The sequence below is a fragment of the Salvelinus alpinus genome, chromosome 1, assembly GCF_045679555.1.
Source record: "Salvelinus alpinus chromosome 1, SLU_Salpinus.1, whole genome shotgun sequence".
In the NCBI taxonomy this organism is placed as follows: Eukaryota; Metazoa; Chordata; class Actinopteri; order Salmoniformes; family Salmonidae; genus Salvelinus; species Salvelinus alpinus.
Window position 1 is genome coordinate 51,883,387 of NC_092086.1, and position 25,314 is coordinate 51,908,700.

At 39.6% G+C, this 25,314-nt stretch overlaps 2 protein-coding genes across 2 annotated transcripts; both read left to right on the forward strand.

The window, feature by feature from the left end:
* Positions 1-5,802: 5,802 nt before the first annotated feature.
* Positions 5,803-10,244, forward strand: hoxb10a (homeobox B10a). Its single transcript, XM_071408587.1, has 2 exons — positions 5,803-6,694; positions 8,234-10,244. Exons 1-2 carry the CDS (start codon positions 5,893-5,895, stop codon positions 8,509-8,511), a joined length of 1,080 nt encoding a protein of 359 aa, XP_071264688.1. The 5' UTR covers positions 5,803-5,892; the 3' UTR covers positions 8,512-10,244.
* Positions 10,245-16,710: 6,466 nt separating this feature from the next.
* LOC139579774 (homeobox protein Hox-B9a-like) lies at positions 16,711-21,038 on the forward strand. The gene is made up of 2 exons (XM_071408598.1): positions 16,711-17,366; positions 20,664-21,038. Exons 1-2 carry the CDS (start codon positions 16,853-16,855, stop codon positions 20,897-20,899), a joined length of 750 nt encoding a protein of 249 aa, XP_071264699.1. The 5' UTR covers positions 16,711-16,852; the 3' UTR covers positions 20,900-21,038.
* Positions 21,039-25,314: the final 4,276 nt, after the last annotated feature.

Sequence of the window (25,314 nt, forward strand, 5' to 3'; positions counted from 1 at the left end):
TGATAAGATGAAGGTTAAATAAAAAATAAATACAGGAGTCAAAGTTAGGCAACAGTGTCACCTTCTGGTCATAGGATAGTACTGCACACCGAAGGCAGACGTTTTCTCCAACTGTCACGTCTCATTCAGTTTGCTTGGTAAACAGTATTTCAACTCAAACTATTAATTCAAAGGCATAGCTCTTTGCTCTTTGTCCATATATTCGTGGGATAAATAAGATGGTTTCAACAAAATCTAAAATACAGAGCGATTTTGAAATACAAGACTTTTAGATCGAGAGCGTCTCATTTTGATGGTGCTAACGGATGTCTTCAATGCAAATGTTCTAGAATTAATCCATTGACTTTTGAAAGGATAACTCATCATGCGATACAAATGATTTAAAGCATGCTGTTCTGAAATCTACTTATAAACATGCGATTAAAAGAAACAAAATCAGTCTTATAACACCCCATTACCAAGAAGCAAGCAACTTAATAATAAATAAATAACAAAAACAAAATAACTGTCAATTTACCCGTCTTCTTTTTCTCGACTCTCCTCGTTTTCGAGTTATGACAATAGTAATTATGATAATAATAGAAAAGAATAATGACGATAACAACAATAAAGATGAACCTTAAAAAAACAGCCAGCAATACTACTAACAACAACAACAATGCTATTATTGTTGTTTTCAAATTGTAATATTTATCACAACAATACAAGTGATAACAATACTAATGGGTATCTGGTAGTAGAGATAGGTGAAATGTAAAGGTATCTACACGCCTGCTTCATGCTCTAAAACCTAGTGGTGACTAGACGCAGGATATTGAAGTATCTCGGTCCTTGCCAAATGTTGATACTTTTTTAAAAGTTATTTTTGAAAATGATGAAATACATAGCACTATGGTATATAATATAATGTTCATAATGTGTGAAACAGCCTGCATTACGCACAAGGCAATCTATTCCGTGCTGTTTAGTTTCCCCCTACTAGTTTAGTTTTTTTAATATAAAATGAGGATTTCATATTGAACGACTACTCTGCACTTCCATTCATGCGTTAGATGCCAAAATGGTCGTCTGCCAGATAAGACTTGTTAAAGTTCAAATGTGCCATTCCATTTCTGGTTTACGGCACAGGAAACGTATAATTGATAGCAGAACTTGCATGTGGGTTTGTCCATGTCCGTATGTCCCAAAGTTAACCACTTACTGTCGTTCCCACTGGCACAGACGTCAGTTTAACGTGTAATTTTCATTTACATTAGGTTTCGTTGTCAACTAACTTGAATTCAACGTGAAATCAACAAAACATGTCACCACGTCATTAAATTTTGGTTAAAAGTTGGGTGAAAGAAATATGACATTTCCTTACATTGATGATTTTTTTGCAAATCCAATCAGTTTTCCACGTTGATTCAACGTCATCACAATTTTTTTTTTTTTTTTAATGACGTGAAACAACGTTGATTCTACCAGTTTTTGCCTAGTGGGTTATTTCTCTTGTCTTTTGCACGGAGGATGCTAGATCGATTTCTAGATAGTCTTTCAAAAGTGTGCACCGCTGAAGATTTTTTACAGAATTGAAGGTAAACGTTCAGTTCTAATAGCCATTTTTTTTGTATCTATTGCGTGAGTAGTCGAAACGAAGATAAACAGAGGAGATTCTGAATTCGCAAAAAAAAATGTGAGGTGGGTAAGCACACTGGAAAATGTTTTTAACTCTTATTGTCATTATTTGCCATAGTCTGGCCACGGGCCTAGACTACTATGCTACATGAATTGTTTCAACCCTTGACCTACGAATAGGCTACTGATTTCGTCTATACCAGACAAACAGGTATACAAATACATGTGTTGGTAATTTGGCAAAGGCCCCATGCTGGAAAATATTGACTCGTTTTCCTTTGAGGAAGCAGTGTGTTGCACATAGCCTATGAATAGCGATTTCCAGTAATGTGGCCCGTGCACTCAACTCTTTAGTGCACGTGCTCGACCTTCCAACCTCAAGGTTAGACTTTTGCATTGTGCTGATTATAAGATATGCAAATCAGCTCGTTATAATATGGTTTAATTCTACTAATGCAGTATTTTACTATTCTCAGCAAGTAATGCACTCACAATTCTATTTTCATAAAAAACAGTCTTGTTTTATATAGATAACGACTCATGCATGCATGGACAGCCCCGTGGGTTTGTCTTTAAAAAAAAGCACAGCATTCCAGGTTTGAGAGGGAATATCTGCATAAGATCGATTCCATTACCTTCCAGAGCAGCAGCATAGTATTTAGAGCCTTTATCAGTTGTAAAACTTTATAGCAATCTGGGGGCTCCGTAGTCATGGATACAGTTATACGAGTTTGGCGGTCGTTAGTCTCACCATTTGGAGAGCAATTCTTTGTGATTATGAAAAAGGGATGTTCGGAATATGTAAATTGTCGTTCCTTGGTTGCACAAAAAAAAGTTGGGTCGAAAATTGTACTTTGCTATAAGAGAGTCTTCTATCTGGGCTCCTAGGACATGGCCATCATTCCAAGTTCCCCCACAAATGTTTAATTGCTTTAGTGCAGCCCGCGAGACAAAAAGTAAACAGCCGCATGAGACTGGGGTTGTCAACGTCAAAACTGCAGTGTCTGGAATACAAACGAGGCCAAAGGCCCGCCGGAAACGATTGGATTAGTTTTTGCAAAGGAAGATACAAATTCGTTTGGTTTTGGATCAAGAGGCATATAGCTTTAATCCAAGGATGTTTGTCATACGTCAATATCCTCGAAGTCTGGTAAGCTTTGGTTACTTTTTTGAGTGTAGTTTTACTGTAGGCTAATACGTCTTCCCATAGCTTATTGTTGTTATTATTTACCATCCCATGGGGCAGGCTTTACAGAAAAATATGGGAACAGTTCATCCCACGAGGCTACGTGTGCAGTCCAAGTTAAAGCTACATTGAATGACGTAGCGTAGGCCTACTGTAGAATAGGTAAATTATATAGAATATAAACAATTTAAATATAGGTGATGCTTTAAAAGTTGTATAGATAGACCTATGTTAATGACACATGTGCAGGCCTATGCAATACTAACGCCGTAGCAGTAGCAATTGTCCTTCTGCGCACATGCAAACGTTTTATAGAACCTTCTACATCTTTCTCAGTTTTAACGTTGTTTTTCTTCTAATATAGGCTATATTTTCCTCAGACACGGTGCTTATGTATTCTTCTGTCGAAGTCTGACCTTAACATGTATAGGCTAATAGACTTTATCGTGAAATATTAGGCTATCAGTTTGCAATAGTGCTTTTGTTGACCAATGTGCTTTTTAGCAAAACGATTACCTGCAACGAATCTATCATTTCTATCGGATGGACAGTTGCAAGGGCCTATTGGTTTGCGAGAAAGAAAACGATTTGTTACTCGATTGGAATGTAGGCTAGTTATGTTTCTTAGCTATGTGTTTCATATGTACGAAATATGGTTATAGCATACGGACCTTTTAGTTTTGATCAGTTGGCTAGTCTATAATTTAGTGAAATGTAAGAAGTAGGCTACATATTTATGTATTAGTTGCACGCAGTCTTTGTTGTCTGTCCAAAGCCAACATATGGTATTAGTTAGCCTGTAAATGCAATGCATCAAGAAAGGTGTATAAACCTCTATGCCCTACAAATTCACAATATTATATCTGTGCCCACTATTCAACGTGTGCATTCAACGTGTCATGAGCCCTTCGAATGATTCAACTGTACAGTGACATCTGGAGGCCACAAAGGATGTGGACTCGGGGAGATTTCCAAGACGTTCAAATTTCCCTTTGTTTTAGTAAACCTCGTTTTTAACTATAACCTTTACTTGCATTCAGCAGTATCTGTATTCTCTGTCAATTTTCCACATGCACATTGTCCCCTAACTTTTTTTTTTCATCAAACCTTTCACATCAATGCTGTAGACTTCTCCATTGATTGGTCCTTGTTGAATGAACACTGGGCCTGCCTATTTAAGATACATATTTTGCGCATACTTGGCACCAAAGAGCACATATAATTCTATCGTTGAGACACACAGGTGTTTTCATTTGTTTCTAAATTCAGAATTTACGCACGTGTTTCGAAATGAAACCCTCCATTTGTTTTGTACACTGCTGCTACTCGCTGTTTATTATCTATGCATAGTCACCTCACTCCTACCTACATGTACAAATTACGTCAACTAATCTGTACCCCGGCACACTGACTCGGTACCGGTACCCCCTGTATATAGCCTCTTTATTGTTATGTTATTGTGATACTTTTTATTATAATTTTTATTTTATGTTTTACTTGAGTTTATTTGGTAAATATTTTCTTCAACTCTTCTTGAACTGCACTGTTGGTTAAGGGCTTGTAAGTAAGCATTTCACGGTAAGGTCTGCACTTGTTGTATTCGGTGCATGTGACAAATAATGTTTGATTTGATTTAGATTTTTTTTTAAACATACCTGCTATGCCAGCTGTTTTTTTTGGCCATATTGCCTAATGCAGTCAAATGTTGCTGCTTAAAAAAATACAAGACTATTACAACTTGAGGCTTAGTTGTAACCCTGATTATGGGCCATGACATTTAATTTCTTGTAATTTCAAACATGCAATACTAGGTAGGCTATATCGAAAATTCTACAATTAGTTTTTACGTCAGCTCGTTCGTGTGCCCAGAATAGGCCTATCCTCTAACCAAATATGAAAGACAGTCCTGCATTAAATTATTGTTTTAATGCCATATTGTAGTGTCTATAGGTGTGACTGAAATAGTCCTTTACATAAATTAATAAAGCAATTTCACCACTTTTTAGGAATGTGTGTGACGGGTACTTTACATTTCTTTAAAAATGACAACAACTGTAGATTTGCGATGTGTCGCTAAGAAGGTAAGAACGTTATAACTATTGCTGTTATAGCTATCGGCTTTAGTTGTTACTATTGTTATCATTATTGTATTATTACTAAACAATACAGCGTTAAAAATACATTTACAAGATGAATCCTTATATATTTTATCCATTGTTGGAAAAATTCAAGATTGTCTGTAAAGCTGGGGGGTTTATGTACAAACAATAAACAAAGTTTACAGAATATAAATAATCAACAGCAATGACTCATTAGGTTATAAGGAGCCATGGCTAAGGTACTGTATATAACCTGTACTAAAAAAGAAATAAGTGTGTGATTGTACAAAGTATGAAGTAATCATCCATTTAAAATAAGATATGTGGTCATAATGTCTGTGCATAATGATGTAAGTGATAGGCTATTGCTAGGCGTGCATTTGAGCTAATAACTCTTGCGATGTATATGACATTGCTGCACATTTCGTCGAATTTATAGGCATAAATCTGACTGATAAATTTGCCATTTTAACAAAGGATTGTAGCCGAAGCGAAACGCTGCTTAATTTTGACAACAGGTTTGAAAGCTTTAATCCTATAAAATCATACACGTTAGGAACGGATATGAATATGCTCATACAGCTTGGAATAGATGCAAGCCAGGCGTAAATATATTATTAAACCGAGTGAGTGAATTACACACTGTGTCCAAAATATAATTTAATGCAGATATTCCATCTAGCAGTGAACAACATGTCAATCTCTGCCATTTTGAAAGCCATTTTGAAAACAACTCTGCTACTTCCATTGACACATTGGTGATATGCATTTCATTTAATTAAAGATAAGCTATGGCTATATGAGAATGGATAAGAAATCTGCAACCTATTACAGAAATCAATTAAACAGGAAGTTCTGGCAATAGCAGATTTAGGCGCTTGAATTAACCAGCACCGCAAGGGGAGGAGCCTGCCCGTGAACCCCAGACGCTATTGGGTCCCTTGCAGGAAGCTGCTCGCCAGACTCTTTTCGCGAAAATATGTCCTAGCAATGTCATGCTCTGAGAGATTCGTTTTCACGGCGTCCTTGGTTAACTCTTTCGTGGACTGCCGTCCAAAGGAGCCCCCCTCTGTCGCCCACCCACACCAGCACGCCGCCCGCTCTGACCCGGACTGCAGAGTCCAACATAACTGGGGTTCCGTGCCAAACACGGCCATACCCGGGACAATGAACCAGCACCAGCCGTTGCAGCCGCAAGAAGCTATGGCTCAGCCTCGATACCAATACCACCAGGGAATACTGAACTGGGACGAGCCACACTTGAGCCCGGTCCGGGTGCCGCAGGTCAGTGCGTGCCCTTACAGCGCGTCAAACAGAAAAGACGACTCCTCCTATTTGCTCCTGGAACCGGACAACCACTCAAAACCGTCACCGGACGTGTCTGCCTTTACCAGACTAATGTCAGAGATGGGCTCCATGACGGGCGGTTCTGGTCCAATTCAGGGCTACTTCCGCCCGGAGCAGTCATACTCCGGGTTCAAAGTCCAGGAGTACAACAACAACGTGCACGGCTTGCCCACGACCAATCCACCGCGCGCTCCCCACTCAGTCTCGAGCCATTTGTACCACTTGAGCTTCCCGGTGCTGCCATATCCAGACACGGACATCAAGCGCGTTATTGGTGACTTAGCGCTGGGCAGCAGTGAGTGTCCAGCCCAGAGAAGCGATAGCAGCAGCATCACCCTGGCCAGCAGTCAGACCAACACGGAAGACTTAGTCATAGGTTTACGGCGAGACAAGCCCCCATCAGACTTACCCAAGGGCGATAAAGGTCCCAGACAGGAGTCGCAAGGTGGGTAAATGGAATGAAAAGTAAAAAAGCTCTGAAAAGATAGAACGCGACCATGGCAATAGCCACAGGAAAACATGATCCGGTCAATCGAGACAAGGTGATTTTTTTTACTAAGGCTGTTAAAGGGAAGAGAGGGGAGAGGACAAAGGGAGCCATTGCTCAAAATGAATTTATTGCACGGAACTACCCTGCCAGGCTAAATTGCACTAAATTTTACTGTGCGCTCCTTTGAACATCAAAACAGCGGAAGTCTCCTTTGTGTTTAGGGACAGTTAGCTAGGTGTAGCCTACAATTGACTGTGGGCCCAGGTTTATGTGAGGGTAGGCTATAACCGACTGACTCAGTCTCACAATAACATATAGGCTAAAGCTAATGCTAGCTTCTATTTGCCTGTTGCAATGCTAGATGCTATAGCTAACATGTATATAGTTTCGTAAAATGAGCACTGAGAGATGCCATAAAATATCCAATTTAAAAAGGGGGTCATATAACACGGACGTTAACCAATGACCCAAATATTTACATATTTCAACTCAGGTTGTAAAGTCATCACGCATGACAATATTTGCCAAAAATTACGTAATTTTGTTCAAAATAATACTTTTCTTTACAACTATACCATGTTTGTCAATAGTAAATGTCGAAATAAGTTGTCCAACGGCATTTGGCATATTAAAAATGAATTGTCATTATAGGCCTAGTGAAACAGATTAATGGGTCAACAACAACCCATTTCTACTTAAGATTTTCAATGAATTTGTTCATTTTTGTGTGAAATCTTCTGATTTCTACATCCTACTCAGAATAGAGCTTTGTCATATAATGATTTATGGAGTAGGCTAGCATCATTTAGCCAAACAATAGCCTATGCCTCGCTGTAAGGCTACACACCATTCACATCATCTGCTACATTCAGATAGACTACTACTTAGCATTTTGTCCATTTACAAAAGAAACATAGGAAAATATTGAGATGTGTAGTAGATTTGATGCAAACATGGGTCTAGCATCGTTTTTTGTTTGACGTATGGGTTGCTAGGCAAATTGATTTTACTCCAGTAGGCACAACAGTAGTTAAATTCAGTACCATACTTGTAAGACCTATTCCTATGCCTCTCCTATGCATGTGTAGTCCTACATAATTTCCATTTGTCCTTTTGATAATAGTTTGTTCTTTTGATAATACCCTATTCACGCCCAAGTAGAATGTACGTCGTTTTAGCTAAGGCCTACGTGATAACAAACCCTGCATTCCAGAGAACTACCAGAGAACTAGCAATCAGTGAATTAGAAGAGAAAATAGAACACAAAACAATTGTACTACCTCTATCTCTCTCTCTCTCACACATACACACACATGCACATACACACACACACATAGGGGGAGAGAGGCATGCCATGTGACATTATATCCCGTCGTAAACTGAAATTCTCAGCCAGGTGCCCGCGAACCATTATAGAAATGTGCATATCCTGGAACAAATAATTTGCGTGCGGCCAGTCTACCACTAAATACATGTTTTGTCTTGTTTTGACAGAGGATGCAACATTCGAAAATGATGCAACCAGTGGATGGCTGTGGGCGAAGGCGGGGAGGAAGAAGCGCTGTCCTTACACCAAATACCAAACCCTGGAGCTGGAAAAGGAGTTCCTCTTCAACATGTATCTGACTCGCGATCGCCGCCTGGAGATCGCTCGCAGTGTCAACCTCACTGACCGTCAAGTCAAAATCTGGTTCCAGAACCGCCGCATGAAGATGAAGAAGATGACACGGGAACACAGAACCAGGGACTCGGTCACACATTTCCCAATCTGAATCCTCACAAACATGGTGCGCAGAGACAGGCCTACATGGACGTGACTGAGTGCAGGAGCACGGGATGACGCAACGTCAATAATAGGATGGACCAGATACTGAAGGATGTAGTAGAGGCCCTGGTCTGAAGGATGGCCTGGATGAAAGTACTGTCTATGTCCTATACACTTTGCATGAGGATATGGTGGCTGTTACCGGTTACACTTGATTTTTTCCATGGAGGAGACATATCGGGGAAGCTTTTTCTTTCTCCATAACCCTGTCCCGCAACACCCTTCATAAAAGCACTTTATTTGATTATTGTCTTGTAGTTGTTTCTTGATAGCTCAATAGAATGATTGCAACGTTGCTTAATTTGTATTTTTTCCAGCATAGGCTACTGTCTTGAATCGAAGACTATTGTTTACAGTTCATGCTAGGCTATGGGAAGCCAATTTGAAAGGATCACTTTATTTATAACGTGAGCACTATTTTATTTATTTGCGGACGCAATTGTATTTGTAAGCTCTGAAAAATGTGCACCAGTAAGCACAATATTTTGAACTTCAATTTTGTAAAATAGGAAGGATTTAAAACATGATTTCTTGTTTATACGGAGTCCTTTTTTCAGATAGCTTGACTCGAAACAAAGAATGTGTTGATTACAATAATGCATGATTGGATGTATAAAAAACTACAATTGTTTTCTAAATGAGAGCATTTGAATTAAAGGTTACTCTTTCCGTGAAATAGGGAAACGTTTTCTTACGCACATGAGCCCTTGACGTTCCAAAAGGCAAGCCTGGGATAGAATATATATTTTTGTCTTGTATTATCAATGTTTGTTTTGATATAGTTTCGCCTATCACTTCTGCTTGAGTAAATATTCCCCAGTTCCCATATTTCTTAGTTTGCAACTTCGATATGTGTAGATAGATGGAGAAAAACATACAGCTGCTGAAATAAATATTTTTTTCCCCCCATTACATTTAGTGTAATTGTTGGGTACATCCCATTGCAACAATTACTAGTTCTAGACACCTATTACCACCCTTAGCCCATCCCTCTTCCTAGTAGCCTTCTCCTACCAGGTCATATGAGCTCCAGTAATGTGATTATTCTTCCTGTAATGATGATTGTAATTGCTGTAACTATTAATATTACGCTAGTATTTGTGGTTTGCAGTGGCCTAGTTGTATGGTGTAATTTCCTTATCCTAACAAGCAATGTCATTGCATATATTTGGTTTTTGCAAGGTCTAATTGAAAACAATTTAATCAGATTTAGGAGTGATTAATTGTAAAAAGGAATAATGTATATAATATACTTTTTTGAGGTTAGCCCACATGTATCTTGTGCCTTTAACTTTATTTCACCTTTTTTTCACTAGCTGGGTTCAGTGCCCACCATTTACTGTAGCCAACCTTCTGAATTCAAAATACATTCTTTTCCCCCCCTTTTAAGAACAACAGAAGCCAAGTTGCAGATGCCAGAGTTTCCGCTGCTGATGTGCGGGTTGTCAGCCAACACACAGGCCAGTCTTTCACGTCCTCTGGGAACAGCGTAGACCTACATGCATTCCACATCGAATTTCCTCTTATTTTTGTCTTCCAGATTGTTAGAGATTGGTCGAGCTGGAATTATGACCTGGTCTGTGGCATTTATAGGCTAAAAATAAGAAGCCAATGTATAGCCTTATGCCAGATCATCATGATAACCATTGCACGTGGTAATAAACTAATAACGTGCGTGTATTTAGTGTGTACATAACATTATTTAATCCCAATTGATTCCATTTTTATCTAGATTTATGTATTCATTCGACGTTATTGAAGTGATCTATGGTTTCATTCTGCATGTACTTTCTCTGATATTGTTTGAATATGAATATTTGATGGAAAACACATGCCGCAACTTCCCCACACAGGACACTGAATATACAGCGATTGGCCTTTTATCTCAAAAGGAGACTGTGTAGCGTCTCCTGCTAGCATCGCCATGTTGAGGAGCGCACGATTTTAGTGACGCCGCCTCCAGATTTTATCAGGGGCAATTGACAGGGCATTTATTGTAGACTCAGGAAGTCAAGGCAGCAGATGTGTCCCATGGATTATAGTACTGTACATTTCACTACAATGTTATTGCCTGGTATTGTGGCTAACAAAGACGTCCTAACGTGCGTTATAGGCCTTTTTGTGCATGATTGAAATGGCATGGGCATGCTACTTCCGCTCCTATTCTTTATTCCGACTGTATTGCAGTTTGTATCTTGTCTGGTTTTCTAACTGCTGATCACTTCAGTAGACTTGTGTATATGGAATAAAGGCTACAGTTTTGTTTATGTTATTCATATTGCGGAACGAAGAATAACGTTTATGGATGGCCATCCACGTTTATAAGCTATGGGGAACTTGTCCAGTGGCTCAACCAGGTTCTCTGAAGGTCTTTGAAGAGAATATGTGAGACAAGCTGTTGTGTGATTTAGGTAGTTTCAAGTTGTTGGGCTGGACGTGTATCACAGGAACCTGAAACTACCTGAATTACTCCAGTACTGCACATCAACGCTCTTGCGTAATGGACGAATGCAACAACAACGAGAATACGCCGTTTCCACATGTCTTCGCACTACCCACCATTTTGTAATTGCACACAAAACAATGCATTCAATATTATCTAAAAGAGTTGTTATTGTTGACATGTATTTCGTCCCAAGAGTCAATTTATTGCACATGGGCGTGTGGAGAGTTAAATGGCTAATTTAGGCCTCCCCCAAAATGCCTGCGTACACTTGGGTGTGATGAACGCTTCTTCTAAAATAATAAATTTTATGAAGTACAGCATGCCCAGACGCTGTAATCCATCTCTATTAAAAGACACCAGCACCATGCTCTACCTCATGTTCACCCCAGCTTGTTTTTACTCTGCGTCAGGGGCAAGGCTTTCATATAATTTGCAGGCCATTTAATAGCACATTAACATTTACCGTCTACAATACATTTTCTAACTTCTTTCTTGTTTTAACTTTGTAATACAAGACAAATATCATTCACAATTTAAAAAAAATATTTTCTGCATTGTGAACACAAACTTCTCAATAAAATTCAATGAACAAAAACAAACTCAGAAGCCATATATGCTTTTGATAAATGCGTTTATTTCTTACAGATAAATGTTACAGCATTACTATTGATGGTATGTACTCTATATACAGTGCCTTCATGAAGTATTCATACTCTTCACATACTACATTTTGTTGTGTTACAGCCTGAATTCAAAATGAATGAAATGTTTTATTTTTCTCCCATCTACACACAATACCCCATAAAGACAAAGTAAAAACATATATTCTCAACATTTTTGCAGATTTATTACATTTTAAATACAGAAATATATCATTTACATAAGTATTCACACCCCTGAGTCAATACATGTTAGAATCCCCCTTGGCAGCGAATACAGCTGTGAGTCTTTCTGGGTAAGTCTCTAAGAGCTTTGCACACCTGGATTGTACAATATTTGCATATTATTCTTTTAAAAATTCTTCAAGCTATATCAAGTTGGTTGTTGATCATTGCTAGATAACCATTTTCAAGTCTTGCCATAGATTTTTTAAGCCAATTTAAGTCAAAACTGTAATAAGGCCACTCAGGAACATTCAGTGTTGTCTTGGTAAGCATCTCCAGTGTATATTTGACCTTATGTTTTAGGTTATTGTCCTGCTGAAAGGTGAATTTGTCTCGCAGTGTCTGTTGGAAAGCAGACTGACCCAGGTTTTCCTCTAGGAATTTTCCTGTGCTTAGCTCTATTCCGTTTCTTTTTATTCTAAAAAAAACTCCATAGTCTTTGCAGATGACAAGCATACCCATAACATGATGCAGCCACCACTGTGCTAGAAAATATGAAGAGTGGTACTCAGGACATAAAGTACATTTCTTTGACACATTTGTTGTAGTTTTACTTTAGTGCCTTATTGCAAACAGGATGCATATTTTGGAATATTTGTATTCTGTAGAGGCTTCCTTTTCAATCTGTCATTTAGGTTAGTATTGTAGAGTAACTACAATGTTGATCCATCCTCAGTTATTTTCTATTTCTGAGTGGTTTCCTTCCTCTCCAGCAACTGAGTTAGGAAAAGACGCCTGTATATTTGTAGTGACTGGATGTATTGATACACCATCCAAAATGCAATTAATAATATTCAATGTTTTTTATATTTATTTTTACCCATCTAACAAGTTGCCCTTCTTTGCGAGGCAATGGAAAACCACCCTGGTCTTTGTGGTTGAATCTGAGGGACCTTACAGATAATTATTTGTGTTGGGTAAAGAGATGAGGTAGTCGTTCAAAAATGTTGAACACTATTATTGCACACAGTGAGTCCATGCAACTTAACATGTGACTCGTTAAGCAAATGTTTACTCCTGAACTTATTTAGGCTTGTCATAACAATGGGGTTTTCATTTTTTAAATAATTTGTAAATGTTTCTAAAAACATACTTCCACTTTGACATTATAGAGTATTGCGTAGGCAGGTGACACAAAATCTCAAATTAACCATTTTAAATTCAGGCTGTAACACAATAAAATGTTGAAAAAGTAAAGGGGTGTAAATACTTTTTGAAGGCACTTTCTGTAAGTACATCTTCATATATAACCCAAGAGTTACCATGAATATTACCACATGAATGTCTCTGTTGGGGATATGACTGTTACACGTGAATGGCTGATAGACTTTCTCTTGTTTGTTTTGATGATTTCATGTGAGAGTATAGACTTTTTGGACTGGCACAAAGAGCGAGGCCCTCAGGGGGGGTGTGTGTGTGTGAGTTCTGTGTTGTGTGTGTGTGTTTGAGAGAGATCTGTCATCATGAAACCTAACAACTTCATTAACTTGATCTGAAGGCGGATTCTTACACGTTCAATGGCAATGAATTTAAAACAGGTTAGGCCCTATCTGCCTTTGCATTCTGCATTTCAGTTGGCATTGAAGCCTATTATCTACTTCCCCAGAGTTAGATGAACTCATGGATACTATTTGTATGTCTCTGCGTACATTATGAAGGAAGTTAGAGGTAGTTTCGCGAGCCAATGCTATTTAGCGCTAGCACAATGACTGAAAGTCTATGGTTTCGAGTAGCATGCTAGCAGTTACTATAGACTTCCAGTCATTGTGCTAATGCTAGTTACCAATTGCACTAACACTAGTTAGCAACTTCCTTCAAATTGCACGCAGAGACATAAAAATGGTATCCATTAGTTCATCTGCCATTGGGGAAGTAGATAAAGGGTTTCATTGCCAAAATCCTGAAGTATCCCTTTATAAGGCTTATCCAGAGGGGGCTCGAAGAAAGATGACAGAGTATAACACATATGCATGTCAGAGCGGTCATTAACAGACATAGTGTGTTTGTATGCAGTCATGTCAAACTTTCAAACTTCCACATCTGTAATCTTATTTCAGCAAAGTATTCACAAAAACATGACCCTTATTCAGACGCTAGCCGAAAAGGCTAAAGGCATTTGCACTTCAACTACAACTTCATGATACTGCGTTATATATATATAAAAATAAAATATATATATATATTATTTGTCATTATATTTTATCTGATCAGGATAGATAATGCAGTCCAATATCTTAAAGGCTGGTGCTTTACATTCCACAGAAATGTAAGGCTGATTTATTGTGTCTAGTTATTGCTCAAATGTGTAGGTTACTGTTTACTGCTTTAGGCTAGTAGCAACAATCCCCGAAAGAACTGCAGACTGCATACTATTTAGCATATAGGCTAATATTAGCTGCATGCTATACTAATGCTGAGGCTTCTACTACTAACCTATATAGGCCTACTGCTGCTACTGCTTGCTTCATATATGGCACCCCGTAAGGTTCTATTTTGAAGAAAATTGGTTCCATATAGAACCTTGTATGGAATGGAACCCAAGAGTTCTATATGGAACCTTACGGGGGTTCTACATATAAGCTTTAGGGGTGCCATGTATGAAGCAAGCAATAGAACCCTTTTTGGTTCTATCCAGAACCTTTTTCTACGAGTTTAGGCTGCTCACAAAACGTATTTGATTAGCTCTCTGGTGCGGAAATCCACTTAAGAGACTTTATGAGTGTCTTTAAACAGTTATAAAGAACCTGAGCATAATCATAAGGTATCATTTAATTTCCACGTCACTAGTGTTGCCCATAGCTTTGGAGAGGCTATATGATAGTTGATATAACTCCTGCCAATATCAGGTTTCTTATTGAAAAGTGAGTGCCTCTGTAGTAGAAAGAAATATCTGATGATGAATTATAAGTATGGATAAATATGTTTGTTTCATGGTTGGTTGATTTAACCATTTTGTGTTATCAAATCCTTATTATTTTAACTTGTAAGCCTATCTGCTTACCAATGATTACATTTTGTTACGATATCTGTATTTCTCAATTTGCCATATTAAATTGTATTTGCCAATATGTCTTATCAAAATAAATTAAGAATAGTCTGAGTCTAATTTGTGTACATTTCTATGCTCGATGCATTATAGTCTACTACGATAGTCTACAACAATTAATGAAACGTTGCTCTTGACATATTTTTTTACATTTCGTGCGGTTCGCAGATAATGTTTTCAATGTTTACTACTCCAATGTATCTAATTAAATTGTTGGCACTTTGCACAGCGGGTATTTGGTGGAGTTCGTTCAATTATCACTGCAACATTCAAGCCAGTGGAAGACTACATGCAATGGTGTTTTTTATTTAACCTTTATTTAACTAGGCAAGTCAGTTAAGAACAAATTCTTATTTTCAATGACGGCCTAGGAACAGTGGGTTAACTGCCTTGTTCATGGGCAGAACGACAGATTTTTACATTGTCAGCTCGAGGATTCGATCTAGCAACCTTTCGGTTACTGGCCCAAAGTTATGTAGTGAAAAACATTCAAATCACCTTACATATGAATCTCATCTACCCAATTCCCTTTTCGCATGTTTTCGTGTTTTGCAATTAGCCTATATTTTTAACATAACAGCTGTTAGGCTATTTAGTGCTCAATTAATCTGCAGATATATTCGAGTGCAAATTTTTATCAGCCGTAGGTATTTCTATATTGCTGTTCTTTTTGCACTTGATAGAAGTTGTTCTGATGCTGAAATGCATTAGTTGCTAGCACCGGAGCCAGTGGAAGGCCGAGAGAGCAGTGAAGGTCCGAGGCCAAAGCTTTGACCCGCTTGAATGTGACAAGTCATGCACAATACGTGGAAAGACGCCAGAAATAAACATGAACTGTCTCCAAACCGTTAACTTACGAGTCTTCTTTGCTTTCCCCTGTATCAGTAAAATGGTTATCTTCCGCTGGGTTTTAGAATATCCTGGTGTAGTCTCATTAGTCTCATTTCCTCCGTGTTTACGTTTTGTGTCTGAGTGAGAAGTGAGCGTTTTTGTCAGTGGCAGGAATGCCACAGCAGAGTCGTTTACGGTCCCCGCCACAGGCGATATATCAGGTCTATAAAAATCAAAGCTGCCTGATGTAGCATTTTATTATAGTATTAAACGACCAAAAAAGTTCAAGTAGTTTCTTCTATAAAGACAGGGGATTGGCACGCAGTAGTGTTTAATGCACTCGTTAAGAAACATGACTGTTAATCTGCCAATAAAGCATGAACATAGACATTTCCTACACCAGAGGAAGCTCAGACGGAAGTTTGAAGAAAACAAACTATTAAAGGTCTAAAACCTGAAGATTTGAAACATAAAACGTGATAGGCAAGAGAGATGCATTTGATTTGACATCCAGAGATGAAAGTGATAGAGAAATAATGGCGCCTTAATAGTATTGTGATGTTACTTTGATTCTGATGCTGTATTGGGCATTCAAACACGTAATATATTGGATAAGGCTTATTGTATTCAATGGCATTGTTCCATGAGACGCATGCATGTATCAGTTTGATTAAGAAAATAATGTGGTCGCTTATTTGTCGTCCATTGTTTCCAATATGCATTTATAATGTCCTTGGGATCCATAATTTAACTGCATATTTCTACGACAGCCTATAGATACCCACATATATATGGACGCACTCCCATTTTGCATATTGCATAAACAAGACCATTTATTTAGAGAGGAAAATATGTACAGTGCTAGGAGAGGTGCAGCCCCTTGGCGGATTGATTTACGCCCCATTGAAGCTTTATCAGGGTCGTGAAAAAAGTCTGACCAATCATTTCGCTCCGAGCGCACAGCCCCAGCAACCCAGCTCTACTTTGTTCGTGCGCTCGTTGAAGGGGAGTCGCGTAAAAAAACGACTTCTATCCTACATGTTTTGAATTCAATGAACCGTGTTTTGTATAATGTCCGAGAATGTCAATTTCTGGAACTCTGAGCAACTATTATGTGGACTCTATAATAAGTCACGAGAGCGAAGATCCGACTTCAGCCAGGTTTTCCAATGTACAGTATTCCAACTCCAGGCAACCGGGGGGACATGGCGAGCATCCCGAATTCCCCTCTTGTAGCTTCCAGCCTAAACCTCCAGTTTTTAGCTCGTCCTGGAGCCCTTTCAGCCCCCATGCCTCCAATGGCTTACCAGCGGTTTACCATCCATACATCCCGACTCAGCCCGTGCCTTCCACCGACACCCGATACATACGCACTTGGCTCGACTGCGCTCCGCGCTCGGAGTCCCTCCCCGGGCAGGGACAGGTCAAGATGGAGCCGCTACTGGGACACCTCGGGGAACCCCCCAAAATCGGTGGACACGAGTACATTTTGGAATCCTCTTCGGCAAGAGAGATGAATTCCAGCCAGGGCTCCGGATTCGAGGACAATAAGGATATTTGTGAAGTTAGCGAAGACAAAGACGGGCCAGATCAAAGTAAGTTATAAAACGAGGAAGTGAACAGTCTGTAAAGCTTTTAATGCTGTCATAAAACAGGAACAAAGAGATTGCGAGTCATAGAGGCTCACTACCAAATCTGGTCCCGTAGTGTGCGTCTAACTTACTATGTATGTTTACGTTAGAATTATTATCATACATTTATATATACATCAGGTCAAGGTATGGATGATACTCTGTTTTGGATTAGTGCGATATTTCACGTGCGCGGTTTTCTGCGCTGTCCTGCCTTAGTTTTGGGGACCAACTGGTAGTGAATATAATTTTACTGCAGCCCCTTTCACACTGAGTTGTGTAAGTTTTGGCACACAGTCTCTGAGAACAGGCTCTCTGCGCTCAATTGCACTTTAGTGCAGTTCATTTTGTCAGCAGCTTGTTTTAATCCAGTAATAACTGAACAACACCTCTAGAAAAACGCCCCTCTATTGAACTATGTGCCAAGAGTCTCTCCAATGTAAAATTAGGGGTTACCAGGGCAAGGCCCTCTTAACTGTAGTCAATATTTTAGTGTAAATATCCTCTCTAAGGGGAAACGTGCTTTTATTTTATTCACGTCTGTTGGCATTAGTCTATTTATAGACGTTTAATGTCGTTTAGAAGGTGGAGTGTGGGGGATTGGGCTATATGTTCGTTTTTGCAATTATTATTTTGGCAAAGAAACCGCATTGACGACATTTTCTGGAAAGCAAGTTTTATTGATGCCTTTAGGACTGTTGAGTGGGCAAGAGTTTCTCTTTAACACCAGAAAATGAATCTGAAACATTTTCCAAGTGAGACTCTTAGTTTTTTTTTTTTACTAGCAGACTCATTTGTCTGCTATATGACATTATGTGGAGGATGTTGGTCACTACTCTCAGTTGACTCACTGTTCTAGCCATGCCTATGGTTGCCTTGACAGAATAAAATTAATTTTCTGTCCTTTACCAACACTGCCTCATAAGATCAGGCTGGCTATTAATCAGGCCTGGAGCCGAGCCGGAGTAGAAACCTATTTATGTGTGCTACTCTGCAAAGCACAGTCTTGTTGAAATAGGCTGTGCGTGCTCGCCCGGTAACGTTTTGGTGCACCGGGAAACTGAGAGATATACCATAAATATAGGCTATCTGAGGCCTAACCTTAATTGGATGGGTCAATGTTCTGACTGATGCTCATTTTCGAGTAGCATGGACTGATGGTGGAGACGGACATTGATTTTAATCCACAAAATGGGTTCACGCAAACGTGAACTCTGTAATGGATGGTGCGCAACAGAATTCCCCTTTGTGTTGCCCTGGGCGGCATTCCAGAATAAACTACGTGCAAAGGCAATGAAGTTGGGAATTACACGTCCCTCTTTGTGCTAGCAGCCGCTCGTGAGTGAAAAAAAAGTTATTGCCTCTGAAGTTTATTAAGTTATAAGACCAGCCAACATCACTATTAATTGTTGTATGTTGGCTCCCTGGGACAGTTCGGGAAAAAATATATATAAAATACGATGCAACCTTATCGTAGAGAAATGCAATAACGAATCTCTCTTGGCATATACGAAAGGTCAATTTCTCAGACTATTAAGGTGAAATTGCAAAGAGACACGATGGTATTATAACGGTCTGCAGCCATTATGTGTTTCCATCCCAACATTCGTCACAAAACAGACCCCCACCCCATGATCATCCAGCGACAATACCCTCTTAAACGTGCATTGTTGCAGATCATGTCTTTGAGCTGTCTCATAAGTATTTAGATGGCACACCTCTATCTCCGACGTGTCCGCCGGCAACGGATAGGTTTACAGGGTTATCAATCATCCCCGGGGGGTTATTTCCTTTCATGATAAAAATAGGATTGCATCATACGATTTAGGATATTGGAGACAGTTGATGTGCTATTAAAGTGCGTGTCTAGGGGCATGGGCCGGTTGGATTTCCCTACATTGGTTACATGTATGTAGCCTAAGAGAAATGGCCATGGGCTTCAATGAGCCCAGATTTTTTGTATCTGTAGAAATGCCCAGATCCATTGTCCAAAGCTATAACCCTTCACATATCCATACGCGTTATGGGATAGCACTGGATGGTTTGTCATGCAGTGACAGGAAAAGCCCTGACTTTGCACGGGATGAATGACACTAGGTGATTATGTACTTGGGGAATGCGAAGCACCACTTTGCGTGTCACAAAGCCCACTTCTACCTCCAGTGCCCCGGAACAGGAATTGGTGTCCACTTGCAGATGCAATCGTTCCAATGCCATGCCTGGGAGATTTATATCCCCACGGCCTTATGAGTAATCACGGTATTCTCAGTTGAAGCTTTTCTAGGCCATTTGAATGCCATGGTAGCCCAACATGCAGGCTCTACACAGTGATGTTATACCAAAAACAACTGTGAAGAAATGTAGATGGGCCTACATGAAAATACATAGCATGCATTCCCGAGAAAGCCACCAGAGAGGAGAGGCGTCTCCACGGAGACAGCAAGAAATGTTTCCCCTGGAACATTTCCCATAAAAAGGAGATAATCCACTTTCCAAAGCAACCGCATTTGAGGGGGACTGCATTTTTGTTTGGGTTAGCCTCTGTTGCTCACTATAGGTCTCTCATAGTTCGAATGCTTTTGGCTCTGTTGGGGGAGGGTAGCTTCTTCTCATAACCATGCTGCGCTTTCTTCCCTAATTGCATTCGGCTGAGGCCTGCTAACCAAGCCGAAGGGTGGAGTGCATTGCAATGATTGGAGGTTTTGACAACAACAACAAAAACTACGGGATACGGAGAATCATAGTTTACGAGATAACATCACATTCCAAGTGTTCCATCCATGTAGAGTGCACTTCTCACAAACAGGGTGATTTTCAAGGTCTAGTGGGGTGAAGAACACGAGTACCTTTTCCATTCTCTTGGTGTTTCCCATGTATGATATTGTTATGGTAACATGAAAAGACACCTTGTGGTCCAGGAAGTACCTTCATGGTAAACATGTACAGTGAAGGAGCTGCCTGTCCTCTAAACCCATTTACAAGACCCACCAAGGTCACCTTCGGCCTGAGGGGAGGTGATGGACTACTTTCCTCTCTCCTCTGCTCCATTACATTACCGAACACTGTTCCATTTGGAGCAATATGAGACTTGGCTTTTGATATCACTTTAACTCAATTATGTATCGCATGGGCATGGAAATCTTGTTATTACGCACGCATGTTTGTATTTAGTTATGTTATTAGGCTTGCTAGTCTAGGGCCTATTCTGGTCTGTGTTTGTTTGCCATTTACTAAAGGTGTCCGTCTGACTTTCCCTTGTAGATGACCCCTCTGCCAACTGGTTGCATGCCCGGTCTTCCAGGAAGAAGCGGTGCCCTTACACGAAATACCAAACCCTCGAGCTCGAGAAAGAGTTCCTCTTCAACATGTACCTCACCCGGGACAGAAGGCATGAGGTAGCACGCTCGCTGAACTTGACCGAGAGACAAGTCAAAATATGGTTCCAAAACCGACGGATGAAAATGAAGAAAATGAATAAGGACCAACCCAAGGATTAAGAAAAAAAAGGGAGTTATATTAAAAATACCACCATCACAAAGAGTCTGCTTTCGCGTGACTTTTTCCTTAAATAGGCATACATGGACTGTCATGGGTAAAGTGGGGGTGCAGGAGGCTTGTTTTTATTATTTTCCATATCGATGTGAAAAACACCCCCTGACATTATAGAAGCGCAGACCAATAGAGAAAACTCTTATGGTCCTTTGTAGCTGAGTTGGTATAGCATGGCGCTTGTGACGCCAGGGTACTGGGTTTGTTTCCCGGGACCACCCGTACATAAAATGTATGCACGCATGACTGTAAGTGCTTTGGATAAAAGCGTCTGCTAAATAGCATATATTACATTATATAGTAGAAAGGAGGGTGGATTCACGCGGCTCTTTCTCAAGCACTACTTGTATCACGTATTTATTGCTTTACGCATGACACCAACGCTTCATCAGGAGAGGCATGGAGGTGCTGAAACGTCGGTTTCATGTGGTCATTAATACATAAGAGGAACGGTTGTAGTTAAAGGGAGTGTGCGACCTGCATTTATTCTTATCTTTTTGTTTTTTCGCTCCATTCCTCTCTTCAGCTCCATAGATGCGCCGTACATAATTGGTCTTTCACGAAAAATACATTATTTTATTATTCGAGCAGCAGTTCCCCAACTCAGTCGCCCCAATTATGTTATATTGTAAATCGATTAATAAGCTAGTGTAAAGGGGTTGGCCTGTTATTATTATTATTATTATTAGTGTATTATTTATAATTCCTTGTAGTCACATCCCCCAGAGCCCCTTTGACTGGCTCGTATTTAGCAAAATATCAGGGTTCCATGTATTTGTTGTAATCCCTTTAAATACTAACTCAACAGGTATGTGCACACTCTTATATGTATCTATTTTTTCTACATGTGCATCATTTTACCTTCAAGTTCCTTGTGCGTAAAAGTGCGTAATAACCTAATAAGGGTTTCATATGGAAAGGTCTATGGCAAAGCTCTCCAACCCTGTTCCTGGAGAGGTACTCTCCTGTAGGTTTTCACTCCAACTCCAGTTGTAATGAACCTGATTCAGCTTATCAACCAGCTAAATATTAGAATCGGGTACGGTAGATTAGGGTTGGAGTGAAAAGCTACAGGACAGTAGCTCTCCAGGAACAGGGTTGGAGAAACCTGGTCTATGGGGTATTTATCCTTTAACATTTCCTTGCGGCCAATGTTACTATTTCGTTGTGTAATTGCTAAAAACACAACTTAAAGAGTTTAAGCCGCTACTGAGAGTAAATATTTTAGACTACTTTGATGTGGAAATTAATCAGGAATACGTGTTTTCGGGTAAATAGCGCGACATGGTATATTTCATTGAAGCATCATATGCAACATGTTAGTTCACATTCAATATGAAACCTTGTTCGCGACTGGGGTTAAGCCTAGTTTTATATAGTTCGGTCTGCCAATATAAGGTCAGTAGACCCATTGGCCTGTAGCCAACTTGCATTCATCTAATGACTGTGCATTCTAACAGTGGAACGTTTTTAAACATTTACATGGAAATGAAAGGGCCTTCAATAACCCGCCCGTTTACACTTTCTCTCGTTTTGATATATGCCATAAAAAGATTTACTCATATGCGCTTAAATACAGGATATAACATCTGTCGAAGAAAAACAAGCCTACATTGTCTAAGAATACAAATGTTTACATTGTTAGCGCATGCCTAATATCATAATGAAATGTAATTTATTTCTTTACGTTTGTGTGTTTTGAAAATGAAATCTATCTGAAGAAAAGCAGTTTTTGGATGGTAATATTTCTAATTGATTGTAAATAGGCCTAGGTGAATAACCTCGACGGTTTTAATTGGAATGAGTTGCATATGTTAAAAATTGGTGTTTTGGGAAATGACATCGGAGTTGAATGAGCAGAAGTCGTTTCTCCAGTTTTAGATATTGTTTACATGTTCTTGTCCAGAATGTATTGAGCGTTAACTGATTTAAACCGTGTTGTCGAAACAATAAGGAATGACGTACTTATTTGGTGTACATGTATTTTTGTTTGTTTTGTTTGTGGGAGTACTTACAAACATCCTGGGAAACTCTAATGATGCATTTTCAGTGAGATATGAAATGGGTGGCGTTTCTGGAGTCGCGCGCATGGCTGTTCTTCATTCGGAATATTAAGGAGCATTAGACCCTATTGTCTCTCCATGCGCTCGAGCCTCGCAGCTTTCATTAGAGAGGCCTTCAGGTCATCTCAGTTGGACCCTTCATTTTTAATAACAACAACGCTGTAAGGACCGACTCCAGAAACTACTAACCCACTCTCAGTCTTTTTTTTTTATATCACATTAATCTCTTGTGTCTCTCATGTAAATTGTATTCAGTCCTGTGTTGTTTATCTGTGAGATAGAACTGCTGATGCTGGATTCGTATTAAAAAATAGTTTACATTAGAACAATGTCTCGGCACTTTTTACTGCTATTGAGAACTTCATGGAATTAATATGAGATCAAAATGAAAATAAAGCAATTGTATTTATGATAGCCAGTTCCTTTTAGACAGTGAGAAGGTCTCGAGAGCGCGCAAAATAGGGCGCATATGCGCCTTCTCTGCGTGTGAGTGAGAACAAAACAAGATTGAGCCTTTTCATATTTCCAAATTCATTTAATCTTTTAGGAGGAGCATGTGTTCAAAATATGTCTCGTGCGCCGGAGCATTTGTCTTGAATTGTACTTGAAGGAAAGGAGTCAATTTGGCCAAGTATGCACATGGTTCCCTGAAGAAGATAGCCTTAGACCCTAGCATCCATTAAGATTAACCTATGGCAATATTTATCTTGAAGTCTTCATCTAATACGTTTATGAAAATTAAAAGTTTTGGTTATGTGTATTTAAAATGTGCCACTCTGGGTAGAACCCGAGAAGGTTAGAGAAGGACGTGGAATGAAACCAATCGGCTGTGTGAGGTAGGTTATGATTCTAAGGCCCATGTTCACTTTTTTCCCAAAGATGAACGCAAAGAAAACTGTATGATTTTTGAATGCGTCTTTCCAAAAATGGCACACCCAGCAAATGCCCAACCCTTTGCATAACGAGTTCATGCATTATATTTAACTGAAAAGCAGTGTATTCATGAACTTGGATGAAATAGTTTTATAGATATATTGCGCGTATTTTGGTACAATGTGTTGCATAATGGTACAATTCACACCCTATATCCTCCTATATCCTATAATAAACTATTATGCTGAATGTTTAATCGATTTATTTTCAGAAATGGAAAATAACAACATGGGCGTGGAACTCTGGAAACTGAATATAGGCTACGTGAGGTTGAATGTACAATAACATTGTTGGGTGTTATTCTCTGAATCCCTGCAGCCTGTAGTAATTAAAATATATCTTGAAGTTCGGGCCAACCAGAACTACTGGCTTGCAGATGTGCAACTGAGACATTGAAGTTTTTTGCGTCGCCAAGCATATGTGAATAAAAGGCCTATTTCTTCTTAAGTAGGCTAGGGGGTCAATATTGGTTATTACGGCTCTGTACCACCCAACCCTGGGCCTGTTATGATATTTTTCAGGAGGAAACAAACAGCAAAGAGGATGTGGGCTTTCGTTTGGGGAGGAGGAGATGGGGAAGCCGACTGTCATAAAAGAGAGAAAGAAAATTCAATGCGGTGTGCCGCAATAAAATAATATGACTGCAATAAAACTTTATAGGGTATACATTTCTGAAGGTTAAGAACTAAACGGCTGTAAAGCAAACACCGGGAGAATGAAAAGTTTCAAGTCCTCCTTAATAACTGTTTCGAGGTGTCGTGGGGTAGGCCTAATCCACGTTCTAGACTGGGGATTTACGTTGTTCCATTGCGTTTGTCGTTTATTGTTTGCTGCGTTTGTTGTTTACGGATTCCACTAGGAATGGGGGGGCTTGCGTGGCGAGGTCTGGACTTCCAGATGAACCGCCGGAGTCCAGTGTTCTCGCAGCCTCTCTTTGTTTCACTTCCGAGCGCATCCTGGCCGCCCTACAGCAGTGCCATAAAACGCCAGAAAAATATTCTGGCGAGACGTCTGACATAGGGGAACCTTAATCTGTTTACAACCTCGCGCCCAGGCTAGGCTGGCCATTTTGTGGCAGAACCTTACATTGTTAGGTCGTGGAATAGGTTATAATAGGTGGTCAGCTCTCTTACTTTTCAAAGCTCTGTTTTCCCATGTTCTCAGTTTGTAATTATGTTGTATAACAGTATGCTCGGATTTTGCAGGCATTCATTGAGTAAAAAGGCAAACTCCTGGATAGAGTAAATAAAATGTATCATGGCAATTTTATCATATGCCAGATTATCATACCAAATCTGAAATTACTATGATCGTTGCAACCTCTTTTTGACAATCATCACCACTCGTCACTATTTGCTACCACTATG

Bases quoted from the DNA above. Each gene is read 5' to 3' on its own strand.
- LOC139579774 (XM_071408598.1), top strand. From the start codon at position 16,853: ATGTCAATTTCTGGAACTCTGAGCAACTATTATGTGGACTCTATAATA. The intron at 17,367-20,663 runs GTAAGTTATAAA...TTTCCCTTGTAG, and splicing joins CAAAGACGGGCCAGATCAAA to ATGACCCCTCTGCCAACTGG.
- hoxb10a (XM_071408587.1), top strand. From the start codon at position 5,893: ATGTCATGCTCTGAGAGATTCGTTTTCACGGCGTCCTTGGTTAACTCT. The intron at 6,695-8,233 runs GTGGGTAAATGG...TTGTTTTGACAG, and splicing joins TCCCAGACAGGAGTCGCAAG to AGGATGCAACATTCGAAAAT.